Here is a 23,044-nt window from a genome sequence, read left to right on the forward strand (position 1 = left end):
TTGTGAAACCCACAGTGTAACAGTATCTGGACAAATAAGCCTGTTTTGAGTCATTACTACCCTGTCCATGGTGCTGAAAGTGAATATACTGTAAAGCCATTTACCTTTCCTGAGGGACAGGGGTCTCTCACTTTAGAGGTATTGATTGAGCCAGTCAAATTCTGCAAAACAACAAGCAAATATGGATTTATCCAAAAATGGAAAACGTGCAGATGGTGGCTTTACTGGTGAAGTGAAGACAGTTGCAAATACCGGAACTTTGCAGCTGTCACTGGATATCCAAGCATTGCTCCCACATGTTTAATAACAGCTACAGCTGCAGCTGACTTGAATGACTTGACATTTAGATCAGATAAATTAAATAGTATCTATCAAAGTCACACATAAGATGCACATAATGGCATAAAACACACGTGCAACAATGTCCTCATACCAGATTCTGCAGCTCAACGAAGATGACCTCTCTGTAGGAGTCCAGGATTTCTCTGTAGTTACATTTACGTTTACCACAAGCGTTGGCCAACAAGAGAACCACCAGGACACTACGGAGTAGAGTTCCGGTCAGACACTATAAAAGAGAGAGGTGTTATAATACATATTACGTAAAGGGAAAAGTCTACTCTACATTAAAGATAAGGAAAAACAAACATATGTCAGTGTTCAGCTGTGGCTCCTGCTCGGACGCATAGTGCGCCACAGCTTGACCTGCGTAAAAGCATCCGTCGGTTTCCAGCAGTCTGCACCACATGCCATAATGACCAGTGTGAATACAGAGCACTTAAAGCACAGCGGTGCGCACAGACTTCATAATCAGCAGCTAAACTTTGAGTAATTTCCTTCATCAGCTCATCTGCTGCTTAATTGCGCACCAGATGTTAAAACCACACTTACCATTTATCATGTCCTACTGCGGGATCCTCAGACAAGCAAAGCCATCTCTGTCAGTGTCAGGGAGATCCAAGGAATTAGTCCTGATCCAGTCGCGCGCATCGTCTCCAAACCCGTCACCCTCCCCCCCCCTCAGTATTTTTAAACTTCCTCTGGTGGATAGGTTAACGCGATGGCGGGTAGACTTCCGATGTGGTGCTCAGTGGTTTCCAACATCACTAAAGTCGCTGCTGCTCCGATTTCGGTCCCCGTCATGGATTGCTGACGCTGGGCTTAGAATTTCAACAAATTCCAGTCCGATCAAGTCAAGGACAACTTCTGCAATCAATCACTTGCATTCATGCTTTCGGTTTCGTTGGGAAGACATGATGCCGAGGGAGGAGTGGTGTGAAGAGCGGCTGTAATTGAGTGGAAGTTTTTATGCAAAGCGCCGTTTGCGCATCTGTTTTCAGAGTGGGTGGCATGAGAGGGCATGGAGCCCCTGAGCCACAGAGAAACAGCTCTCTCATGAAACTGTGCTTTAAGAGCATAATGCAGTGATATACACTGGTGCCAGGCAAATCAACAGGTACAAAGTTACATTAAACACCAGACAGAACCAAAAATGCTGAGCATGCATGGGAAAGGCATGGGAGGATCAGTGTGGGTACAACTGTTGGCCTGAAATTTCTGGAAAAACAAAACTTATTGTGCACACAGGATTCGGTCTGACAATCAGATCACAACAAAGCATTGTATACAGGAAGTTGTGCAACAAACTGTGTTATTTTGTTTATTGGATGCCCGCAAAGTATTTCAACACATTTCAAAAAAGCTATATAAAAAGCACATTGTCAATACCACATGAGAAATCTAGTAATAATCCCTGACAGGGAGTTTATATACAACGACTAAACATACAAATCTGGACATGAAAATAAAATTCCTCAACAATTTCTTGATAATGTTTTGTATATCTTTCTGTCAGTGCTTATTTAAAGGTCTAGTGTGTGGGGTTCAGTGGCATCTAGCTCTGAAGTTGCACACTGCAACTAACTGGAACTCTTCAGCGAGCCAAGCATCTGGAGCCAGTGTTTGGTTTGTCCACTCTGGGCTACCGTAGAACAACATAGCAGACACTGTGGAAGAAGACGCGCTCTGTTAGCTATGAATATTACATTCTATTTCTGTCAATAGATGCTCCTAAATCCGACACACTGGACCTTTAATGTTCAGGTTTATTTTACAACTTTCACAACAACAAATGAAATCATAATTTTAACACTCGCCAGCAGAAACATAGTCTAATGTCAAAGTGAAAACAAATCAACAAAGTCATCCTAATTTGGTACAAATATAAAACAAATCAGCTGTTTACCTCTAACCTTTGCCTCTAACCTTTGACCCCATTTACTTTAACACACCTACATCATTCAGGTGCAGCCACTTATTGTCAGAATTCACACTGTATGTTGCAGGCAGATAACCTGTGTGTAACCAAGGAGTGACCAGTGGATGTGCTCTAAAACTTAGTCGCATGCCACTTCTGCCTACGTGAATCAGTGGCTCTTGGAGCAGTTAAACAAAATACCATGTGGACTAACAGTAGAGCCAAACAATAGAGACCAGTGACATGTATTTTACACAGGTGCTGGTTGCAGTATGGTTTTGGCTGACCACTTGAAAGCTGTCGGAAGATGAAATTAAAGCTCAGCTGCTCCCTCATTAACAGACATGTATTCAATGCCAATACTTACAGACTCATGTACCACCTGCACTCAAATTAATTGATACTACCTAACAAGCAGCACACTGGCAAGTTTAGGTTACATACACATCTGGAAAATTCATCAGCTCGATTTCAGGGCAAAAACTACTTTGCACAGACAAAGGAACATTACAAACACATCTGATACTGTGCATGAAAGTTACTGAGATGCTTAATATGTGATGAGTTACACAGTATAACTCTGATGGAGCTGTAACATACATCAGAAGCTTAAAGGACACAGTTGCACGCTCAACACTGATGCAACCATTTAATTCATGAACCCATATATTAACATTTTGCCTTCAGAAACTGTGCCAAAGGTTGATTTACAGATTCATGCCTCAGTGGAGTAGGTGTGTCTCTTTAGTTATTCGGAAAATATTCAAACAATAGTTGCCCGGGTGATTCACCAGGTGCAGCTTGTGTTGCAAGGAGAAGCAAACTGCTCATGTAACATCTGAGCTAGTGTTTGCCAGAAGGCATGTGGGAGACTGAAACAAAGTGGAGGAATGTTCTGTGGTCTAATGAGACTGAAATTGAACTTTTCACCATCCTACTAAACAATTCTTGGGGAGGCAAGCAAAGCAAGCCACGCGCCCAGAAACACTCCACCGTGAAGCGATGGAGGCAACCATAGCCTCATAGTGTGGGGGTTCTTCTTTGATGCAGGCTCTGGGTCAAATGAGAAGAACCTGCAGCAGTCTGCAGGCAGGATATGGGAGTACTTCCCAGCAAGACAAATACCTCAAACATGAAATCAAAGCTATGTAGAAATGGCTCCACAGAACTATCCACAAACCTACTACTGCTGCTAGAGTTTTTTCATTGGTGCTTTGTTTCAACTTTGACATTAAATTGTAATTTTCTCTTGATAAATCCACAAACTGTGTTTCAATTCTATAAAACAATAAACCTTGAAAAAGGTGTGAGGGTATGTGTGAATACTTTGCATCTGCCGCACATGGGCAAGTCCTGGTAGAAAACAATAGTTGAGCATGTCCATAGCTGTTTCCCGCTACACTGGTGACTGCCAGAGTCCTCCAGGTGTTTTCAGTCCAAATTTCCCCAGTCTCAGAACGTGTTCTTGATCTTGCTGGCTACCCCTGCTAAGATCTCTCCTGTCTTCTTCTGCCAGTTCAGGACGTGTTTGGACTCGGCACACCACAGCTCTCCATGGCGGGGCTCCGCATTCTCACAGCGCTTTCGCACCTCTTCCTGCTGTTCCTGATGGACACAGAACAGTGAGGTTAGATACCCATATCACACTGCATCCGCAAGACACACACATGTAGTTTTCTGGGAGTGACTTCAGACTTTATGAATGAGTGAAAGCAATTATCTGTGGTTCAAACTAACAAACTATGTTTATCAACACATCTTCACTGCCACCGACAGAATGTCTGAAACCACTGTAATGTTTATGCACAGCACAAGTAACTAGAGGCATCAATTTATCAGTCAATTTGCCAGGCTCTTCCTTCTTAGGGCCTTGACACACTAAGCCGATGGCAGGCCACTGGTCAATGTCGGGCCATCGATGATGAGCCCATCGGTGGGTGAAACCACTCTGATTGGCGGTTCAGCTCAGTGCACGAGAAGAGAAACGGAAACGTGAGGCTATGTAACAGTTGGCTTTTGTTGCCACTAGTTTGTTGATGTTGGTTTGGCATGTCTGGGCCTTTACAAACCTGGTACTTTGAAAGAAAACATCCGCAACAACTAAGGAAAACAGACAGGATAGAAAATGTGTTGCTAATAGGTTATTTTTGGCTGTACTCCTCTGTAAAAATATTTCTCAGTAGTGCTGTCTTCAGTCCACATCAGCTCTTAACAATGCACTGTTTTAGTGGTAAAATATATGAGAACCTTTCTAAGGTATAAACCAAGCTGTATTAACTGAACTTACATCTGACAGCAGAATGCATTTGTCATCCTCCATCAAAATGAAACCATGTAAACTTGACAAGACGTTGATGTAAACATGACCACTGACCAACACAGAATGTGGCACAAGTGTTACACCAAGATAAGGAAAGACACAATAATGAGATCCTTACCTCTGTGCCATGCTGCAGCTCAAACTTGTAGAAGAGAGCCCAGGCATCTCCCAGGTCTGGCTCAATCTTTACTGTCCTCAGAAACCACTCTCTGGCTTTGGTGATCTTACGCTCGCTCCAGAACAATCTAAAATGTGTGCACATGATTGCATTTGAGATAAATAGTAAGGATTGAGGTTTGCTAAATGAACTGGAAAGAGATAGTATTATATAATAAAGATTTGCATTAAGAGCTGAGCTTGTTACTGAGACAGACAGTGGGGAAAAAGTGAAAAGATGCTGTCATACTTGGCTACAGCGAGCAAAACATGGGGATCATGTTCACACTTCTTCAAAGCATCCACACTCTTAGTCTTCCTCTGGGGCCTGGCCTCCAAAAACACCGCCTCAGCCCACAGGATACCTTGTAGGAAGGAAACGGAAATGGAGTGAAACAGAAGTTGACATTATGGACACGTACATGGAGTATTCAAAAAATATATTATTCGTGTATTTAAGTCCAATCTGCAACCTGGAAAAATAGGAATGTTGTTGACAATACAAACACTCCCAACTCTTGTGACTGTGACTAAAAGATCATGTGCAATTTTGATTTCTCTCTACAGTTGAGTATGACAGGCAAATAAATGACAAGCATTTTCCAATCAGGTGGTTGTAGCTGGTATAATAAAAGAAAGTATATTGAGGTTATATAGAGGTAAACATTAGCTTAGCTTTGGCTAAAATAAAACCCTTCATTTGAAAAAAACAGAATTCTGCTGCTGTGGCGCACTATGTGTCCTGCTGCACAAATTCAGGGGTTAATATATAAAAAAAGACCTCATGATTTCCAATTTTTGGACTTTTAAGGTCTAATACATTGACCCTTGCCAGATCTGTTGTCAGGCCAAAGTAAAACAGGTTGTTTTTCTTGGTTTGTGAAAGAAAGACAGGGCATAGAAAAGTTCTTCCCCTAACAGCAGGAATATGGTCTTACCTGAATTGGGACATTCCTGCAGGGCTTTAGCCATCAGTGTGTTGGAGATGTTCTTCAGTCCGGCCCGGAACTCCAGCCTCACAGACTCCAACCTTTAATATGATGACAAACATATCATTTTAGAGGCACAGATGTACATTTGTGTCAGTTTTGTCTCATAATTTTGATTGCAGTGCTTTTTGTCCTCACCATAGCTCAGGGCTCTGGGGGTTCTTGAGTCGTGCCTTCTCCAGGATTGCTCTAGCTCTGGTCAGCTGTCCCACTCTCTCTTCTAGACGGGCCAGCAGCAGCCACAGGGCCACCGAGTGGGGACACTTTTTCAACTGCGGCAATAAATAAGTCAGTTACCTCTTATTTACTTGCCAGTTATTAGGGAAACACTTATTTTTTATAAAAAAAACAAAACAAAAAACACATGAGTAAAAATGCACTTTAGAGTCCAACTACATTGGTTCCCTCGCCCAAAAACACTTCCCCAGCCTCACCCCTTGGTTGTAGGCTTCCCTGGCCTTGTCCATGTTTTCACACTGTTCTTCTATCTGGCCTCTCATCATCCAAAGTTTAGGGAAGTCCTCGTAGTGTTTCAGGGCCTCAGTGCATAACTCCTGGGCAGCCTCTATGTTTCCCAACACCCACTCCAACTTCACTGACTTCATAAACACCTGCAGAGATAACAAACATATAAAAATCCTTGAAGTCTGAAATACTTATATTGTAGCTCCAATTATGCAACACATATACCTCACCAGCTTTCAAATGTTTTAAGTACCAAGTGGACAACTGTGCTGTCAAAATACTGGAATTACTAACTTCGATAAAATACCTTGAAAAATACAGATATTCATTTTCATTTTAAATACCATGACGAAAAACAGACACTGCCAGATTTTCTACGAATGTTGGGCCGTTTTGCCGGCAAGCTGCGAGCATTTATACACACAGAGGCGGAATGGCGAGTTGATCCGAGGAGCCCAATTTTCCGCCTCTTAGGGTAGTCATATTGGCGGAACCCTTTTAGTTTAAACAGACCGAGGCGGCCTTCCGCAACGGGAGGGGCTGTTGATGACTTGTAGGGGGAGCTGTTGATGACGCCGCACATGTGAGCCACTGGCGGTGGATAAACAGGAAACAGCTGATAGCAGGAATTAGTGAGCAGCTAGTAGCAAGAGGGAAACGCAAACCTGACAGACACTGTAAAGATGAGCAGCTGAGGAGACAAAGAATTTGCGCGCCCTCCTTGCCCTTGCAAACGAAGAGGCCATTAACCGCCAGATGACGGGGACGGTGAAGAATGGGCCGATTTACGAGAGAATCGCCGCCTGACTATCGCCGCCTGACTAGCCGTGGCTTCCCTCCCACGACGCTGTTTACGTCACATGCCGAGCCACACGTTTTGTTACTTGCTCACGCCCCGCACTGCCCCGAAAAAGGTGCATTCTGTATAAACAAAAGTAGGTAGGTGGCATTTTGCCGCACCCGTTTATGTTTTTATACTGCCAATGCTGAAAAAAGACTGATTGGGCTTTCCTGCAAATTTGCACAATTCCTATCTAAAAAGGGCTACTGAGGGGATAAAATTTAAAATTCATTTTAAAAAACAAATATAGCAAGGCTATAATATGACAACAATGATGTTTTGTTTCTTGCTTAGTAGCTGAGAGCAGCAACATGACTGTAGTAAACAGTAACACGAAGCGAGAACAAGAAAACACAGCTGGTTGAGGTGTAGTGATACTCCAGAAAATGAGTGCTGAAACAGTTTCAAATATTCAGAATCAAAATGTTTTGATAAATTGATGTTACTGACAGCACTGGTGGATAACGTTTCAAATATGGATGTTGCTACATATTCTATAACATGGATGCTTCATACACATCTTTAACCCAGCAGTACAGTTCCAAGATGGACACTCGAGATTAGAGTCACCAACTCAGTATCTGACCAAATGTCTCACCCTCTGCTCCTCAGTTATAACATTGAAAAATGGCCAGAAAAGTGTTTTTGCAAAACATTATGATGTCACAGTGAAGTTGACCTTTGACCTTTTTTGTTTTTATAAAATGTCATCACTTCGTAATTTTATCCTATTAGACATTTGTGTGAAATTTTGTTAAGATGAGCATATGAATTCTTGAGTTATGGCTAAAAACATGTTTAGTGAGGTCACAATGACCTTAACCTTTGAACACCAAAGTCCAATCAGTTCATCCTTGAGTCAAGGTGGACATTTGTGCCACACTTGAGGAAAGTACCTCAAGGCATTCTTGAGACAAGAATCAAAAACAATCAGTTTCACAAGAATGGGACAGATGACCTGATGAACAGCCCAAAATCATAATGCCTGCGGCCTCGTCTCTTGTAGCCGTGAAAGCATAAATATGACATTCCATAGAGCTCTAATTAAGAGCATGCAGTTGACCTGATGAACAGCCCAAAATCATAATGCCTGCGGCCTCGTCTCTTGTAGCCGTGAAAGCATAAATATGACATTTCATAGAGCTCTAATTAAGAGCATGCAGTTGTCTTATCTGACAGGACAATCAGTACAGCTTACATTAGGCCCTCTTTGTCATATCTGTCAGCAGAAACAATACAGATAACTAAAGGGAGTGCAAGTCTAAACCTGAGGAAGACAGCATGTTTGTAGAAGATGTCTCAAGTGCAATGCACTATTAACTTACTATTTAACACTGGCATTAAAGCAGAGAAGAATAAAAAAACCTGATAATCAAGCCACCCCTAAAACACGGGTCACAGCTCTATTCATACCAATATTGCATAATGAAAAACAAACCTCCGGTACTGGTACAGAAGGTCGTGTAAGGGCCGTTAGAGAGCAGTTTAAATACACAAGCAATCATCCCCTGGACAAATTAACATCCAGAAAAGTCTTTGTGTGTTTATTCCATCAATCTTAAGGAGAAAACACTTTTTTTGGTTAAAATCTCTTTTTAGTCTTGATTAAAACCCAACAAACACTGATAATATAAACACTGATATATTAAAACCAAAATGTGGAGACAGAGGCAGATCAGTTGTGTGGATATCTACTCTTTTTTTGTACTGGATCCTCCTGAGAGCTTGAAATAAGGAAATCTCTCTCTTTTCCACTCACGCACACGCACACGCACACACTCACCCTTGCTGTTGGGGCACTGCTGCGAGCCTTGGCCAGCAGTCGACGGGCTCTTTCATACTCGTTATTCTCAGACTCCAGCTTGACAGCAGCCAGCCAGATCTCCTCACTGTTTGGGTTAGCCTGGAGAGGAAAACAGAGTTTAGACACAGGCCTGCATGGATGCTACATAAACACGGTAAAGTTTGCGTAATATTATCCTCACCTGAAAGGCCAGAGCGAGAATGCTTCTGGCTGCGGGCACATCCTCAGCCAGCCACTTGGACTTGGCACCCATCAGCCACAGGACTTCTGCCTTGGGACAGTGAGCCACGGCTCTTTGTAGCAGGGCCTCCAAAGACTCCCTGGGAGATGCAATGAGACGTCGAAGAGTAATGGAGGGGAGGAGCGCAGTGGCAGTTGATTAAGCACATAAGAGGTAAAGGGGAGAAAAACAGAATGTTACCAACAGACTCTAGATTAAAACATTAACAAATATACATGAAGTAATTTAGTCATATTTTAGCTACTGCTGTTTGCTGTGTTTAGAAGCCAAATCTGGTCACCTGGTGCCGTTGTTCTTCTCAAAGTAGGCCGCTCTAAGCCAGACGCTTTTCTTACTGGGGAACACCTGCAGAGCATGGGCATAGATTGCCCTGGCACACTCCAGCGCTCCATGGGCCACACACTGAAACATAACAGACAAGCATCTCAGTTAAGTTGAACTCTGACATCAAGTGTGTGACTGACCTGTCTAGGCGTAAGGGTTTGAGTGTGTTCTGTGAAAAAATTGGTACTCACACTATCTGCATCCTCCATCCAGGTGTGTTTGCGGTCCTCCTCCTCAATGCCAATCCCTATGACAGCTCTGATCACAGCCTGGCAGGTAGCTACACTGCCTGCTTTGTCACACTCCTCTGCATCCTGTAGGACAAGAAGAAACATTTAGGAGGACAGAGATTGTGAGCGGTACACAGAAGGAGAACGCAAGAGAGTTAAGGCTGTGAATCACTGACCCTCATAAAGTTGCCAGCTAATTCACTGGAATAATGGAGTGATTTACAAGCAGATAAATACACCGGAAAAATGTCTTCTACCACTGAGACCAGAAACCTCTCAATGAACCTGTTTCCGTATAAATGACTCACAGTTTACAGATAATCAGTCTTTTATGAGAGTTTGTCTTGACAAAGATAATTCTTCTGGGCAGAACAAAGGACTAGCTTAGGGTCCCACATACAAAAGGATTCTTTCAAGAACTGCCAAATCCCATCATTTTAAAGTGCATCTGTTGATGGTGTTGCAATGAGTGCTCTGGCAAATGGCCTTGATAAACCTACCTCAGTAACCACATAATTTGCCAGAGGTAGAAAAAGCTAGGAAGTGAAGGGCAAAAAACCCCCAACGTGTAAAGGGACTGCAGCAAAGGATTGCAAAACAACTGTTAACTGCACTAAACAAAATGTCAGTCACACTGCTGGCATGCATTCTGTTGCGTCCAGATGAAATAGTGGAGAGCAGCTTTACCGAAGTATGCTGGCATGCTATCAAAGCTGACAAATCATATGACGCATTCTCTAGTCACTCAACACCAAGGTTTATAGGGACAATCAGTCATTTTTTAACCTGTAATTGAGGAGTTATACTAAAAAGTAGTGCTGCACAATTTGACAAAAATGTGCGATTGCGATTTGAGTGGACAATATCGCAATTTGCAATTACAATATAATACATAGATGGTATCATGAATCTTCTTGCTTGATTCAGTGTTTCCCCTACATTATATTAGGGGGGCACTAACCTGACCTGACATAGTTATTGTTATGAACAGTGTAAATGACCAGCAACAGACTGGGCACAGTCAAACACAGCTCTCACACAACAGCGCAGCACGGCACTGTACACAAAGTGGCGCGAGCCTGTGTTGCATTCAGGCGCTGTCACGTAAATGACAAATTCCAGCACGCCATAGCACAACACAGCAGCGTGTCAAGTGAGCCGAAGCCGAGCAAAATTGCTCAATTTTTCATTTGTTATTATATAGTTTGTTATGGAGTCCATGATTTCCCCGTGACACTTACAAATGCTTGCGTAACTGTGCTTGGATGTTGTTGTATGAGGCTCTGGTGGCTTTCAGTTGTCTCTCTGTCTTGAACGTTACTCGGCTCGGCTTTCTCTCGCATGCATGCTTCGTACTTTTCTCTGTGCTGTCTCAAGTGCTGATATAGATTGGTCGTGTTGTCGCGGGATGCGGTGACTTTAACTTTGAACTTTTACACAGCACGTCTTTCTGTTCAACGTCGCCGTACCTGAATCCAAAGTATCGCCATATAATAGACGCTGGGTTATTTTTCGCCACCAACTCAGCCTGTTCTTGGTCGTGCTCATGCTCTTCTTCAGTGTCTACGTTGATCACTGCTGCACGCCGGGTGGTCACCTGACCATACGTGCTGCACACACCAGGATAGCTTGTGGGCATGGTGTCAACAATCTTTACACACCACAGGAGAGGCAGTCACGTTCACAGACACACACATTAACATTTATTTACAGTAAATCGCAAAAGCAGCCTTTTATGCGGTTATGTAATCGCACAGCCTGACATCGCGATTGCGATTAGATTAATCGTGCAGCACTACTACAAAGTGTTTATGATCTAAGTGAAGAAATATCAATGTTGTTTTTAAAGGTTGATCATATTAACCATACCCCAGTGTTTATTTACATTACTGAAATATCAGTTACAACATAAAAACATTTCTGTTCAGCGCTAGACTGCTGTTAAAGACCCTGACAGTGGCAATTTGAATATAGAATGATCTTTTTAAACTCCACTTAATCGTCACTTCTAATTTTCTATTTCATTTCTATTTATATGACATATGAGGGGACCAATATAGCAGTAAGACCTTTGATCTTTAAAGCAAGGCCTCTCTTTTGAAGACCTTGACAATTTTTTATCATTTATGTACATCAATTCCTTGTGACCTTAAGGAATCAAATATTTATTCAGTGGAGGAAGTTTCCCTCTGCCATAAACAGTTGCAGGAAACTTCTCTGTCCCTTTATTTCTCAATGAAACTACAAAGCTGCATGAACACACCTGTATCCACTGCTCTCTGTTAATCTCCACACCGTTGGCGCGCAGAGATGTGATGGCTCTGTCAATGATCTTGTCCACCATCTGGGTGTTGCCATTGGCCTCCTCCAGCTTGGCGGCAGTGATCCAGATGTGGCGATCCGTGGGGATGTTCTCTCGAGCTTTGTTCAGGACACGCCGGGCGTTCTCGTATGTTTCTAACCGGGCCAGTGCCAGCCACAGCTGGAGAAGACAGAGAGGCAAAATTAGATGTAGAGGTAAGTGCAAAGCTTCATGTGTTGCATTGCTGTGTGTCGCATCACATTGGTCCTACATGCAAAGTTTCATGTCGGGGAAACGAAAAACAGAAATGACAGCATGTGCTAGGTGTACCTCCACACTGGTAGGACAACACTCCACAGCTCTGCTAAGCATGATCCTGGCATCTTCTGGCTCCTCCAGCTCAACAGCTGTCTTCCACAATCGCACTGACTTGGACACATTCTCCAGGGCTATACATGGGTAAAAATTACATAACTGTTAAGACAGTACGTGAGCAAACACAAAGATTTTAATCCTTGGACCTTCCCATGCCAAACTCTTTGTTTATACAATTTCAAGTTCTGGCACACCAGCAGCAACATTTTTAATACTTAGTATGTGTACACTGGCAACACATCATATACAGTGGCAAAAAAGGAAATGGAGGCACTTAAGATTTCACTGAACACACAAGCAATAAAACCAAACAACATTTCCTGCAACAGTAGTAAAGTTCCATATTGTCTGGATGGGAAGGGATTGTTTTGTGTGTAATGGAGAAAAGTAGAGCAGAGGCAACTGAACATGTAGAGGCGGGGAGAGCTCGTCCACAGAGGAAGCTCCACATCTATCTCTGTCAGTGGGGTATGCTGCTGGGAAGTATTATTGTGTGTACATGCATGCGTGTTAGGGCACTGACACCGTGGTTCAAACAGCGTGCCTGGCCTTGACGAGAAGCCAGGACCACAGCTGCCAAATGTAACCCTTATGAAATCGTCCCTATGCAATGGTGTGTGCAGGGAATGTCTGTGTGGGTGTTTTATGAGACACTGGATAGATTGAGACTTGTTCTGAAACTTTGCCCAGCAGAAATTAGTGTCTTCCTTTTGGCAGAGAAATCGTTACGTATTCATTCATGTACGCACAGTCGATAAGGCACACAAAAGTCTCCTGGTAGCAACACAACAGCAACAAGTCTTGTCGAAACATCAACTTTCGACATCCTCACAATGTGCAATATATATTATCATATGTTGTTACAACTGATATTATCTGGGAGCCTTACCCTTCCTGAGGACTCTTTTCTTGGCCCTGATGTCTGTCTCCAGCTCTGCAGCTCTGATGTAGATGCGGACGGACTGCGGCAAGTGGCGGACAGCCTGGGCTACCACAGCTTTGGCTGTGTCGCCGGGCTGGAGTCTGGCTGCCTCCAGCCACACATCCTCACTCTGGTGGGCAAAGAGAAATGTTTACATCAACAGGAGGACAAGGAACATTTTCTCTGCTGCAACTCAACTGGACAGTACTATCTCATTTAAGTTAACAGCTGGCAAAGCCGACTGGTCCTTCCTCCAAACATGAGTGTAAAACATCAACCAAAAATAACAAACAAATCAATACATTTACCCAATCTATGATCTGGATAGACGACCATAACTATTTGCACATGTGCTCAGACCTTTAAAATACTTGTGTCCTCCATCCTTTACCTTAGGACACATCTCTGTGCCTTTCATGATCAGGTTCCTGGCCACCTGCAGTTTGCCCGTCACCTCCTCCAGCCTGGCAGAAGCAATCCAAGCAGGCGGGTGATGAGGATTGGTCTCCCTCACCGATTTAAGAAGCAGACGAGCCTTCTTGATGTCACTGGACATGCAGAACCAGAGATAAACCATCAGACACACACAACTTATAAACACAAATATACCCTAGAAACTTCTCGTGTCACTAGTGTGTCTCTACCTGATGTCTCCTCCATGTGTGGGGATCATGGAGTTGAGATCTGTCAGGTAACCCTTAGGATCCACCACTGTCTGTCCGCTCACTGAGTCAGACACCTGAGGGTTGATAAAAGGCCGACACAAGTAAGAGAAAACAATGAATCCTGTGTATCGACAGCATCGAAGTCGAGAGTAATCACGACTGATCGGGGAAAAGGATGTTTGTTAGTTACCTGGCTGAGCCTCATATCCATGAGTGTGTTTCTGGCCTGGCCGATTTTCCTCATGTCCAGCTCTCCTGTCCCTGGTGTCATGCTTCCTGGGTAAGGTGTGTTCAGACCTCCCAGCTATCAGAGGAAAAAAAAGTGTTAATGGAGAGGAGCGTTACAGTGTCTGTGAGAACTTTGTTACAACATGGTGAAAAGGCTTCTGAAACATAGACCTAGATCATATGACACTTTTCTCGGCACTGTAAATGATACCTGTGAAAAATCTAAGCGTGAACGAGACTCTCATATGCTGCAGGGGTAATTATTACTCTGTAGTGAATTTATGGTAATAATGTTAGATCTAGAGATGCAATATGTACATGGCAAAAACTGACAACATTTCAAACAACAGACCATGTTTCCATTTGTCATGTGATTAATTTTAGCAGAAATATGACTTAATACATGTTTGTTTATAATTACAAAGTTTGTTTTTGCTTTCTCTACAACCTCTTAAAAAATACTTATACTCATTCTTAATCACAGTATTTATCAAAAACTCAAATACTATAGAGAGGTCCACTGAGATCACATGACTGCATGAAAAAACAGGAGCATTTGCAAACTGCATTAATTGCACAGTTGAAGTGATTTGCATGTTTCCGATATCTCATCGGAAACATGCAAATCACTTCAACTGTTTTCAACTGACACCTGCTGGTGCAGGCTGAAACTACATCACGTGTTTTCAGTGATGTGTGTTTTTCTATGGACCTACAGTATGTGGATGCGTGTTCGCAAGTATGCGTATATGTATGTATACTTACCCCTTGCAGAGGGTCAACAGTGGTGTGGTTCTCTCCGCTCTGCAGGTGTTTGGAGAAGAAGCTGTCGGGGACGGGGGTGAGCTTCTCATAGCGGGGATTTCTCTGGCGCTTATTTCTGGCATCTCCCACCTCAGGGATGCTCAGCCACTCCTCCTCGGACACCTCTGCCAACTTCCTCTGTGAAGAGATGGAAAAGAGAAAATAAATATGAATGACAGAGAGTTGTGAATCAACTTGGAATGTCAGCAATGTTGTTGAAATTTCTCTCTGATCATTTTAAGTGCTATGATGTCAAGAGGTGTTATCAGGTTGGACTGTAAATTAAAAACATAAATAAATCATGACTGAGTCAGAGCGCAGCTTTCCCTCCTCTTTTTGATTCAGCAAAAAGACATATGGTTTCTTTGCAACAAAGTGTAAGTAGCATACTGCTGTTGTCCTGTGACTAGAGTTAGGTCAATTTATGTTTTTGCAGGCCCGGTCCGCTTGAGCTTAAACTGGTTTGATTTTTTGCACAACAGCTGAACCTGAGTGTCATTGTAATGTGTTCTGGTGAATTAAAAAGTAGTCTAAATTAGCAACCTGTGCTGATGGCATCATGCTGCTAAATCAAACATATACTGCATTAGTAATCAGCAAAATGACAATGTGATCAACTCAATGTTATGTTTATAGACGGACTAATGGAGCCACAAGTGTGTTACAGGCTGTGAGATCATATTTAAGGAGATGGGAGGGGCAGAGCGACGCACATGGTGTTTGTTTACAACTAAGTTCATGTGTTTTGGGGTGAGTAGAGGAGACATAGCAAGAAAACTAAAACTGCACCAGCATGGCAACATATTGGATTTGAAGCCGACAAAAGAGGTGACCTAAATAACCATGAGCAACACAGTGGTGCTTTTGTGACTTTATTCGGACGACATTTGTTCCTGCCACTCACTTTGAGAGCATCGCAAAAGATGAGAAACAGCTGATTCATATAAGGTGAAATGAGGGATTATTCTCCCAATATCTTCTTATTTCACTACAAAAACAGTGGAGGGTGGCTGGAGAAAGATCACCAGGAAGCTGAAAGTTTCTGGTGCGCTAAATAACCCTCGCAAATAACAAGCTAGGCTACTTGCTGTTGGCTACACTGTATGTCATTTTCATTAAATATCACAATATAAAAAGTGTATTTTCTGTTTAAAAAAGCACTGTTACAAAGCAGGAAGACAGCAAGTAGGCTACACGCTCATGTTTTAAGTGGTTACTTATCCAGGCTGATCTCGTGCAAACAACTGATATTTATGTGCTTTGTTTACATGAAGTACATGAAGTGCATATTTAATCGATTCAGCATGGACAGAGAGCTCCAATGTTACATCATGCTATGCAATAGTCTGCTGCTTTTTTAAAGCTGGGACATGGTGTCATCATGTCCCACTCAGGAGCAATGACACCTGGTTACATTTGTTATACCTGTCAGGTCTGGTGTTTGACTTCATATCAAACCGTTTCAAAATTTTTACACAGCCCCAACTCCACTTGTGACAACCTCAAAAATCCAGTTAGAGAAAATTCTGTGTGATCACAGGTGGAAAAGAAAAGCAACTGTTTGCAACTCATATGCAATACTGTACCTTTAGATCTGAAAATTGCTGCTGGATTTTGGGTCGCTCCATACGGTATTTCTCTATCTCCTCCTTTTCTCTCAGTTCCCTGAGAATCAACAGGAAAGCATTCAAAATACACTTACATGCAGCATCAAGAGCAAATATTGTGAAACATATACTGTGTAACACTTGAGAAGGACATGCTTGTTCCAGTAAACTCAGGTTGGAAATAGACTAATCTTTATGTAACCTTCTTTCTTTCCGTCTTTCATCCATCCTCTTGTCCAATGCTGCATATATAGCATCTGCTTCTTCGTCATCTTTCTCATAGGGCCCGCTGGAGAACAAGCTACCTGCGTAACCATTGAACTACAAGAAAAAAGGCATCATGATGCGATTAGAACGATTGAAGAAATCATGTAATCACCACCCAGACAGAGTTACCACCTGGACAACTTGAAATCTTGAGTGAATGAATGAAGTCCTCACAAACAGCCCCACAACAAATTAACATTAAACAAAAGCCACAGACAGTTCAATCATAGGCACCTCGTCATAGTTCGTGTCGTTCAAATCTTCATCATCATCATCCTGGTTCTTTTTCATCTGGTCCCCAACTGTCCTTTTCCCTGGAGGGGCATGTCGGTCATCCACTGGATCATTGGCATCACGAGCAGGACCGATATCAGATCGAGTGGTGAAACCAGTTGCACTACAGAGTAGAAATTAATTTAAATGTCATACATGTGCACACAGACTGTGATAAGCACTAGAATTTTCAGCACATAACCATGTCAAGATTGTTAGTTGACATGCTTATCTATGTATTTACACAGTGTTTTGATCATTTTCAATTGTTGACAACTTGTCAGCCACACAGTTTGCCAGCAAGATACCAGCAGTTATGTGATCAATATGGGTTTTTGCATTCAGCTCTATTTGCAATAAACTGTCCGGCTTCAAATTCACTTTCATAAGTCAGTATGAGGGGTCAGACAATAATCAGTGCAGTTAATAATGGAGTGCTTGCCAGTTTTTAGTTTAACTTGCCTATTGTAACTGTATCTTTACAGATCTCCTTAAAAATTGAACCGACAGCTGCAGCTGATTTAAAACACAGCTGTTTGAGTCCTCACTAAGACCAAGAAAGTAGATGACATCACTCCAGTTCTGAGGTGTTTACACTGGCTTCCTGTCTGGCAGAGAATCAACCTCAAAATACTACTGTTGGTTCACGAAATTTTAAATGGTTTAAGACCCAAATACATTTCCGACCTTCTGCTACACTATGAACCACCCAGACCTCTCAGGTCTTCTGGGACAGGTCTGTTTTGTGTCCCTATACTCAAGACATGGAGAAGCAGCGCTTAGTTTTTCTGCTTCACATATCTGGAACAAACTTCCAGAAATCTACAGGTCTGCACCAACTCTCACTTCTTTTAAATCAAGATTAGATACTTTTCTGTTTGCCACTGCCTTTGATTACATTCATCATTCATTCATTCATTTCTTACATTGCACCACTTTTATTATTCAAGCATCTTTATTGATTTTAAGTGCACTGTAACTTTTATTCTTGTATTTCGAACCTGACTAAATGTATTTTAACTTTTTTATTTTCTATTTTCTAGTTACTGAATGAATTGCTTTGAAGTGTCCGTTAATAATGTTTTTCTTTTGCACCTTGACTTGATGCTTTTCATGTTGTATACAGAGCACTTTCAATTGGTTTGTTGTTGAAATGTGCTATATGAATAAACTTGCCTTGCCTAACTTAGTTTACTTGGCATTATGAATGCATGCATGCATGCATGCATGCATGAATGAATGAATGAGATGGTTACTTTCGTTTCTGGCTGTTTCAACACGGCCCACCCGTTATGGGATTATTCAGACACATATTAAGAAAAACAAAATTCTGGTGCCATCAAACTGACACAAAACAAAATAAATAACGGATAAAAAGGTAACAATTCAACATAACACACTAGCATAATCAAATAACTACCATATACAAGTGGGAAATAAACAAATTAAACATATGTATTCAGAATAAAGAGTTTAGGGTGACAGGAGAGGGATGATATCAAATCTATGCAACCATAACACCAACATACGTTGCTTATTTAGCTAACGGCTTTGGGGAAGTTAATATAACTAATGCATTATTAAGTGTTAAGTCCTGTTAAAATGTATTTTCACCTTAGCACAGCTGCAAACACAAGTTTTTAAACATACAAAATAGTTTGCAAAGCCTTTATTTAACTAACACCTAGCTCACTGGCTAGAAAGCTGTATGCTAGTTAGTAAGCTAGCTAAGCATGTTAGCTTACCCTCTGCCCAGACCGGGGACGTAGCCTAGCGGTGCGGGCATCCCCAGAAACGGCTTCTTCTTTTTCCCCATGAGCGGAGAGGCGAGGGGCATTATCGGGGGGCCACCGCCGACCCCCGCCGCCCCGGCGCCTCCCGCAGATGATTTGGAGACAATTTTCGGTGGTTGTTTTGAATTGCTGGCCATCGTTTCATCAACGGCGAGGACGAGGCTAACTGCCGGATACACAACAGTCGTACTTCCGGTAGCAGCGAACTGCGAGTCCGTCCTTCTGGAAATGTCCGTTAGTGTTTGTAACAGCGCCCCAACAGGACCGGCGGGCTTCCGTTGGGTTTCACTTTGGTTATTATATTTTTTATTATTTTATTTTTTTATTTAAGTTTTTGTATCAGATTCAATCCATTTATCTCAAGCAAAGACAATTATACAATTTTATAAAAAAAGAAAAGAAAAAAGAGACAAAACCACGACAGCAAGAACAACAGCAAAAACTACAAACATGGCGGTGTCGATTAAATTGCAGTAAAGAAAAAATAATTACTGATTTTCAAATTTCAATTGCTTTCATTGCTTTAATATTCTTCAGTGTTTCAATAAAGTGTCTAATTTCTATTTCCAGTTGTTGTGTGTGTGTGTGTGTGTGAAATCGTTTTGGTCCATTTGCATTTGTGAATGTGATTTTTTTTTTATTTCGTTATAAATTGATCTGAATTGTGTAAAGTGCTTTTTTTCCCACGTTTTGCCTGTACACGTGTTACTGAAATTACTTCTTAAGGTTATTTTTTTGTTTCACATTAATGTCAGTCCTCCAAAGCAGCCACAGGAGGGCGCCACATCCTGGAAAATAATAGGCCTATTGCAATTTTAATCAATCTCTGTTGAGGTGTAGCCTTTATTGATAAGTACTCCCATAATGAGACTCAACTTAGTGTTTTTGCTTTGAGTTAATATAATTCTTCATGTGTCTGAAATGTTTTACCTACACTGACTTCATGATATTTTTGTACTGGATACTCCAGGAAAGTTCAACTTAATTTTTGGGGGAGATATTTGGGGATTTCTTTCAGCGATGCAGTGTGTGTGTGCATTATTCTACCTTACAACAATATTCTCAAAATTGCCTTTATTATGGGCATTTGGACATTAAATAATTGACCTGGTAATTACATTCAATTTAGTAATCACCATAATATTCTCTTTGTGCTTTTTTATGAGACTGTTTAATTTCCTCCCTTGACAGAGTGTTATAAATGGACCCATGACCCCAATCATGGCATATATGACACAGCTGGCATTTGTTGAATAGACAATCAGGCCTTGAAGGTTGCATGTTGCTTAATTCAAATGAACCTTTCCACTCTTTATAATGTCAGGGCTTTCACAGGGCTCCTGCATTTAAAGGGATCAGTAGGTACTCCAGAGTAAAAACATTGTTATTGCATCCTAAGTGAAGCATACTCAGGAAGTGCAGTAAATAAAATATTAAAGTTGAATTCAGGCCATTTTCGTAGAGAGGATGTTTAGATTGTTGAGTTGATTCAGCCATACAGTACATTTCAGAGTAATTCTGACAGACATGTTAGTGTGTTACAGCAATACATTTGCATTATGAGTGAAAAATATCCATGTTGGAGAGTCTATATTCAAACACGAGACAGGAGACGGCAATAAAGGTAATTAGATTCTAACATGACATTTCTAGGTTTCGTCTCTTGAGATGAAGTGAGGCCATACATCAATTAGTTTAAATCACGTTTAACTTCACCCATCCACTGTCTGAGCCTCGGCCCAGGCCTTTACATTTTTCTTCATTTACATTGCCTGGAGGGCAGACATTATTTCACTCCTGGGAGAAGAACGTTACGATGAAAATGGACTGTCAGACACATTAGATGACATATAGTTCACACAGCCGAGGACCAATTTAAACATGAAGCGCAACTCGCGCCTTGGTTTCATCTCTAACACACAACGTCTTTTACTTTCCCATGATTATTTAAATGATCATTTCATTTTAGTTGAATCATTTTCATAATCACATATAGAAACCAGCATAATGTGCAGCTTGAATTCACATCCTGTGTTTTGTACAATAAGGAAAAGACTAAACAAAACTACAGATTTTCTGGCTGTGTGCTGATCATGGAGCTGACCCATGGATGAGTGATTCAGGTCAGTCTCATCAGTGATAAATAAATCATTGGTAATACTGGCCAATACTAACAATAAGAAAATCCTTCAGAGCCTCGTCCAAGCCAAGTACACATGTAGTCCTCTGTTTAATGTGCACAAGAATGGGTTCATTTATCTTCTCTGTGACTAATACATGAGTAGTACCCAATGTCACATCCAAATGGCTAAAAAAGGAGATTCCACAACTTGTATTTTGGTAACAAAAGTGTGTTTCCATAAGCATAAAGACATTTAGCAAGAACCCAACTACCTCCACCACATGCACATGTTAAAATTGTACATGTACTGTTGACCTTTCGCTTCGCCCCGCCCCTTCCGACAAGCTGTCAGAGTAAGCATGGAGCCCACACTGTAACTAACTGCACTCCCTGAAGAAATATTATTATATTTTTGGAAAAATGAAAGAGTGATTCCAGAGAGAAGCAGACAGAGGGGTCTACAGTCTGTGTTTGAAGGATACATCCAGGATGTCAAACTGACTGCAGGCACAACATTTAGCTCCAAATCCACAAAACCAGCCTGAAAATGAAGGAAATCTGACACGACTACATTAGAGTCAATGGAGCACAGCTGTGTTGGGCAGGGTTTCGCATAGGGTCAATTATGGTGGCAGCGGCAGCAGAAGATAGCTGCTTAGGATATGATACCTGTTAGAGGGGTGCGAAGGTTGACTGAGTAACTGTGGTCCCAAAGATCGCACCATAATCATTGCCTTTGATGTGTTGCTATAATACATTTGGCAAAGCTTCCTATAAATGCAGTCATGAGCTGGAAATGGAGTGCTGTATGAAGATACTCTAAAAACATCTTTCTTTCATTTTTTTCTTTTTTTTACATTTACCTGCATTATAGACAACTTGGTATCATGACACAGACAACTAAAAGTAACTGCTGTCAGTGTTGATGTATTATTCATATTGTGTATTACATCTGTTTGGCACTGAAATTACAGGGTTTTTATTTATTTATTTTCCATATAAGTGCAAGTGATCTTAGAGAAGAGCAAATGACATTTATTACATTTTCGTGATGGTGCTGTCGCTGTTATCAGCAACAGGTCATAACCGCCATATGAGTGCAGTGCAGAGTGGTGGCGATTAGCTAGCTGGTGGGATACAAACACAGGGACTCACATGCACGACCAGACCATCTACCACAACAATGAACAGAGAAACTGTAGGCTGCAACCATAGACTGTATAATGAAGATGGTCAATATGACAGCTAACCAAAAGTGAAGCCAAAACATCATGATCGCCCCCTGGTGGCTGGCTGCAGTATAGGTCATTGACTCCGCCCCCTCTGCATGTCAAATAAATTTTTCCCTAAGATGGTTCCTGTTATTGTAGGTAGTTCTTATCATGCTGATAAACACTCACCAGCCACTTTATTAGGTACACCTGTTCAACTGCTCCATAACGGGAGATATTTTCTTGGCACACTTTGGGCCCCTTAGTACCAACTGAGCATGGTTTAAACACCACAGCCTACCTGAGTATTGTTGCTGACCGTGTCCATCCCTTTATGACCACAGTGTACCCATCTTCTGATGGCTACTTCCAGCAGGATAACGCACCATGTCACAAAGCTCAAATCATCTCAAACTGGTTTCTTGAACATGACAATGAGTTCACTGTACTCCAATGGCCTCCACAGTCACCAGATCTCAATCCAATAGAGCACCTTTGGATGTGGTGGAATGGGAGATAGCAACTGCGTGATGCTATCATGTTAATATGGACCCAAATCTCTGAGGAATGTTTCTAGCACGTTGTTGAATCTATGCCACCAACAATTAAGGCAGTTCTGAAGGTAAAAGGGGTCCAACCTGGTACTAGCACGGTGTACCTAATAGAGTGGCCGGTGAGTGTTCATATCTGTGATAAGTTTGGTTATAACTAGTTATCTGATGCTATAAAAAGAGGGTGTGACATCATGATTGACAGCTGTGAGTGCCAACCTGTGTGTTTGCAGTCAATGGTGCTGCTTGCGATTGGTTGGGTGGGTGTATGGGTCACCAGTGCAAGATGGTCAGCGG

General features: G+C 41.9%; 1 protein-coding gene across 1 annotated transcript; it reads right to left on the bottom strand.

Annotated features, from left to right (window-relative positions):
- Positions 1-1,646: 1,646 nt before the first annotated feature.
- On the bottom strand, positions 1,647-19,055 carry prpf6 (PRP6 pre-mRNA processing factor 6 homolog (S. cerevisiae)). Its single transcript, XM_050065172.1, has 21 exons — positions 18,816-19,055; positions 17,032-17,194; positions 16,733-16,851; positions 16,510-16,588; positions 14,885-15,061; positions 14,082-14,195; positions 13,871-13,965; positions 13,618-13,774; positions 13,194-13,356; positions 12,260-12,378; positions 11,891-12,109; positions 9,589-9,711; positions 9,354-9,475; positions 9,014-9,152; positions 8,812-8,931; positions 6,157-6,333; positions 5,861-5,994; positions 5,672-5,763; positions 4,984-5,098; positions 4,696-4,822; positions 1,647-3,862 (listed from the first exon to the last, which is right to left on the bottom strand). Exons 1-21 carry the CDS (start codon positions 18,998-19,000, stop codon positions 3,710-3,712), a joined length of 2,892 nt encoding a protein of 963 aa, XP_049921129.1. The 5' UTR covers positions 19,001-19,055; the 3' UTR covers positions 1,647-3,709.
- Positions 19,056-23,044: the final 3,989 nt, after the last annotated feature.

Source organism: Epinephelus moara, chromosome 16 (genome assembly GCF_006386435.1).
Source record: "Epinephelus moara isolate mb chromosome 16, YSFRI_EMoa_1.0, whole genome shotgun sequence".
Taxonomy (NCBI): Eukaryota; Metazoa; Chordata; class Actinopteri; order Perciformes; family Serranidae; genus Epinephelus; species Epinephelus moara.

What these genes read in the sequence shown, in the direction of transcription:
- prpf6 (XM_050065172.1), bottom strand. Translation starts at nt 19,000, where the DNA reads ATGGCCAGCAATTCAAAACAACCACCGAAAATTGTCTCCAAATCATCT. An exon ending in AGCAATTTTCAGATCTAAAG is followed by an intron (nt 15,062 to 16,509) that starts GTACAGTATTGC and finishes ATCTCTTCACAG; the next exon opens with AGGAAGTTGGCAGAGGTGTC. An exon ending in GTTGTCCTACCAGTGTGGAG is followed by an intron (nt 12,110 to 12,259) that starts GTACACCTAGCA and finishes TGTCTTCTCCAG; the next exon opens with CTGTGGCTGGCACTGGCCCG.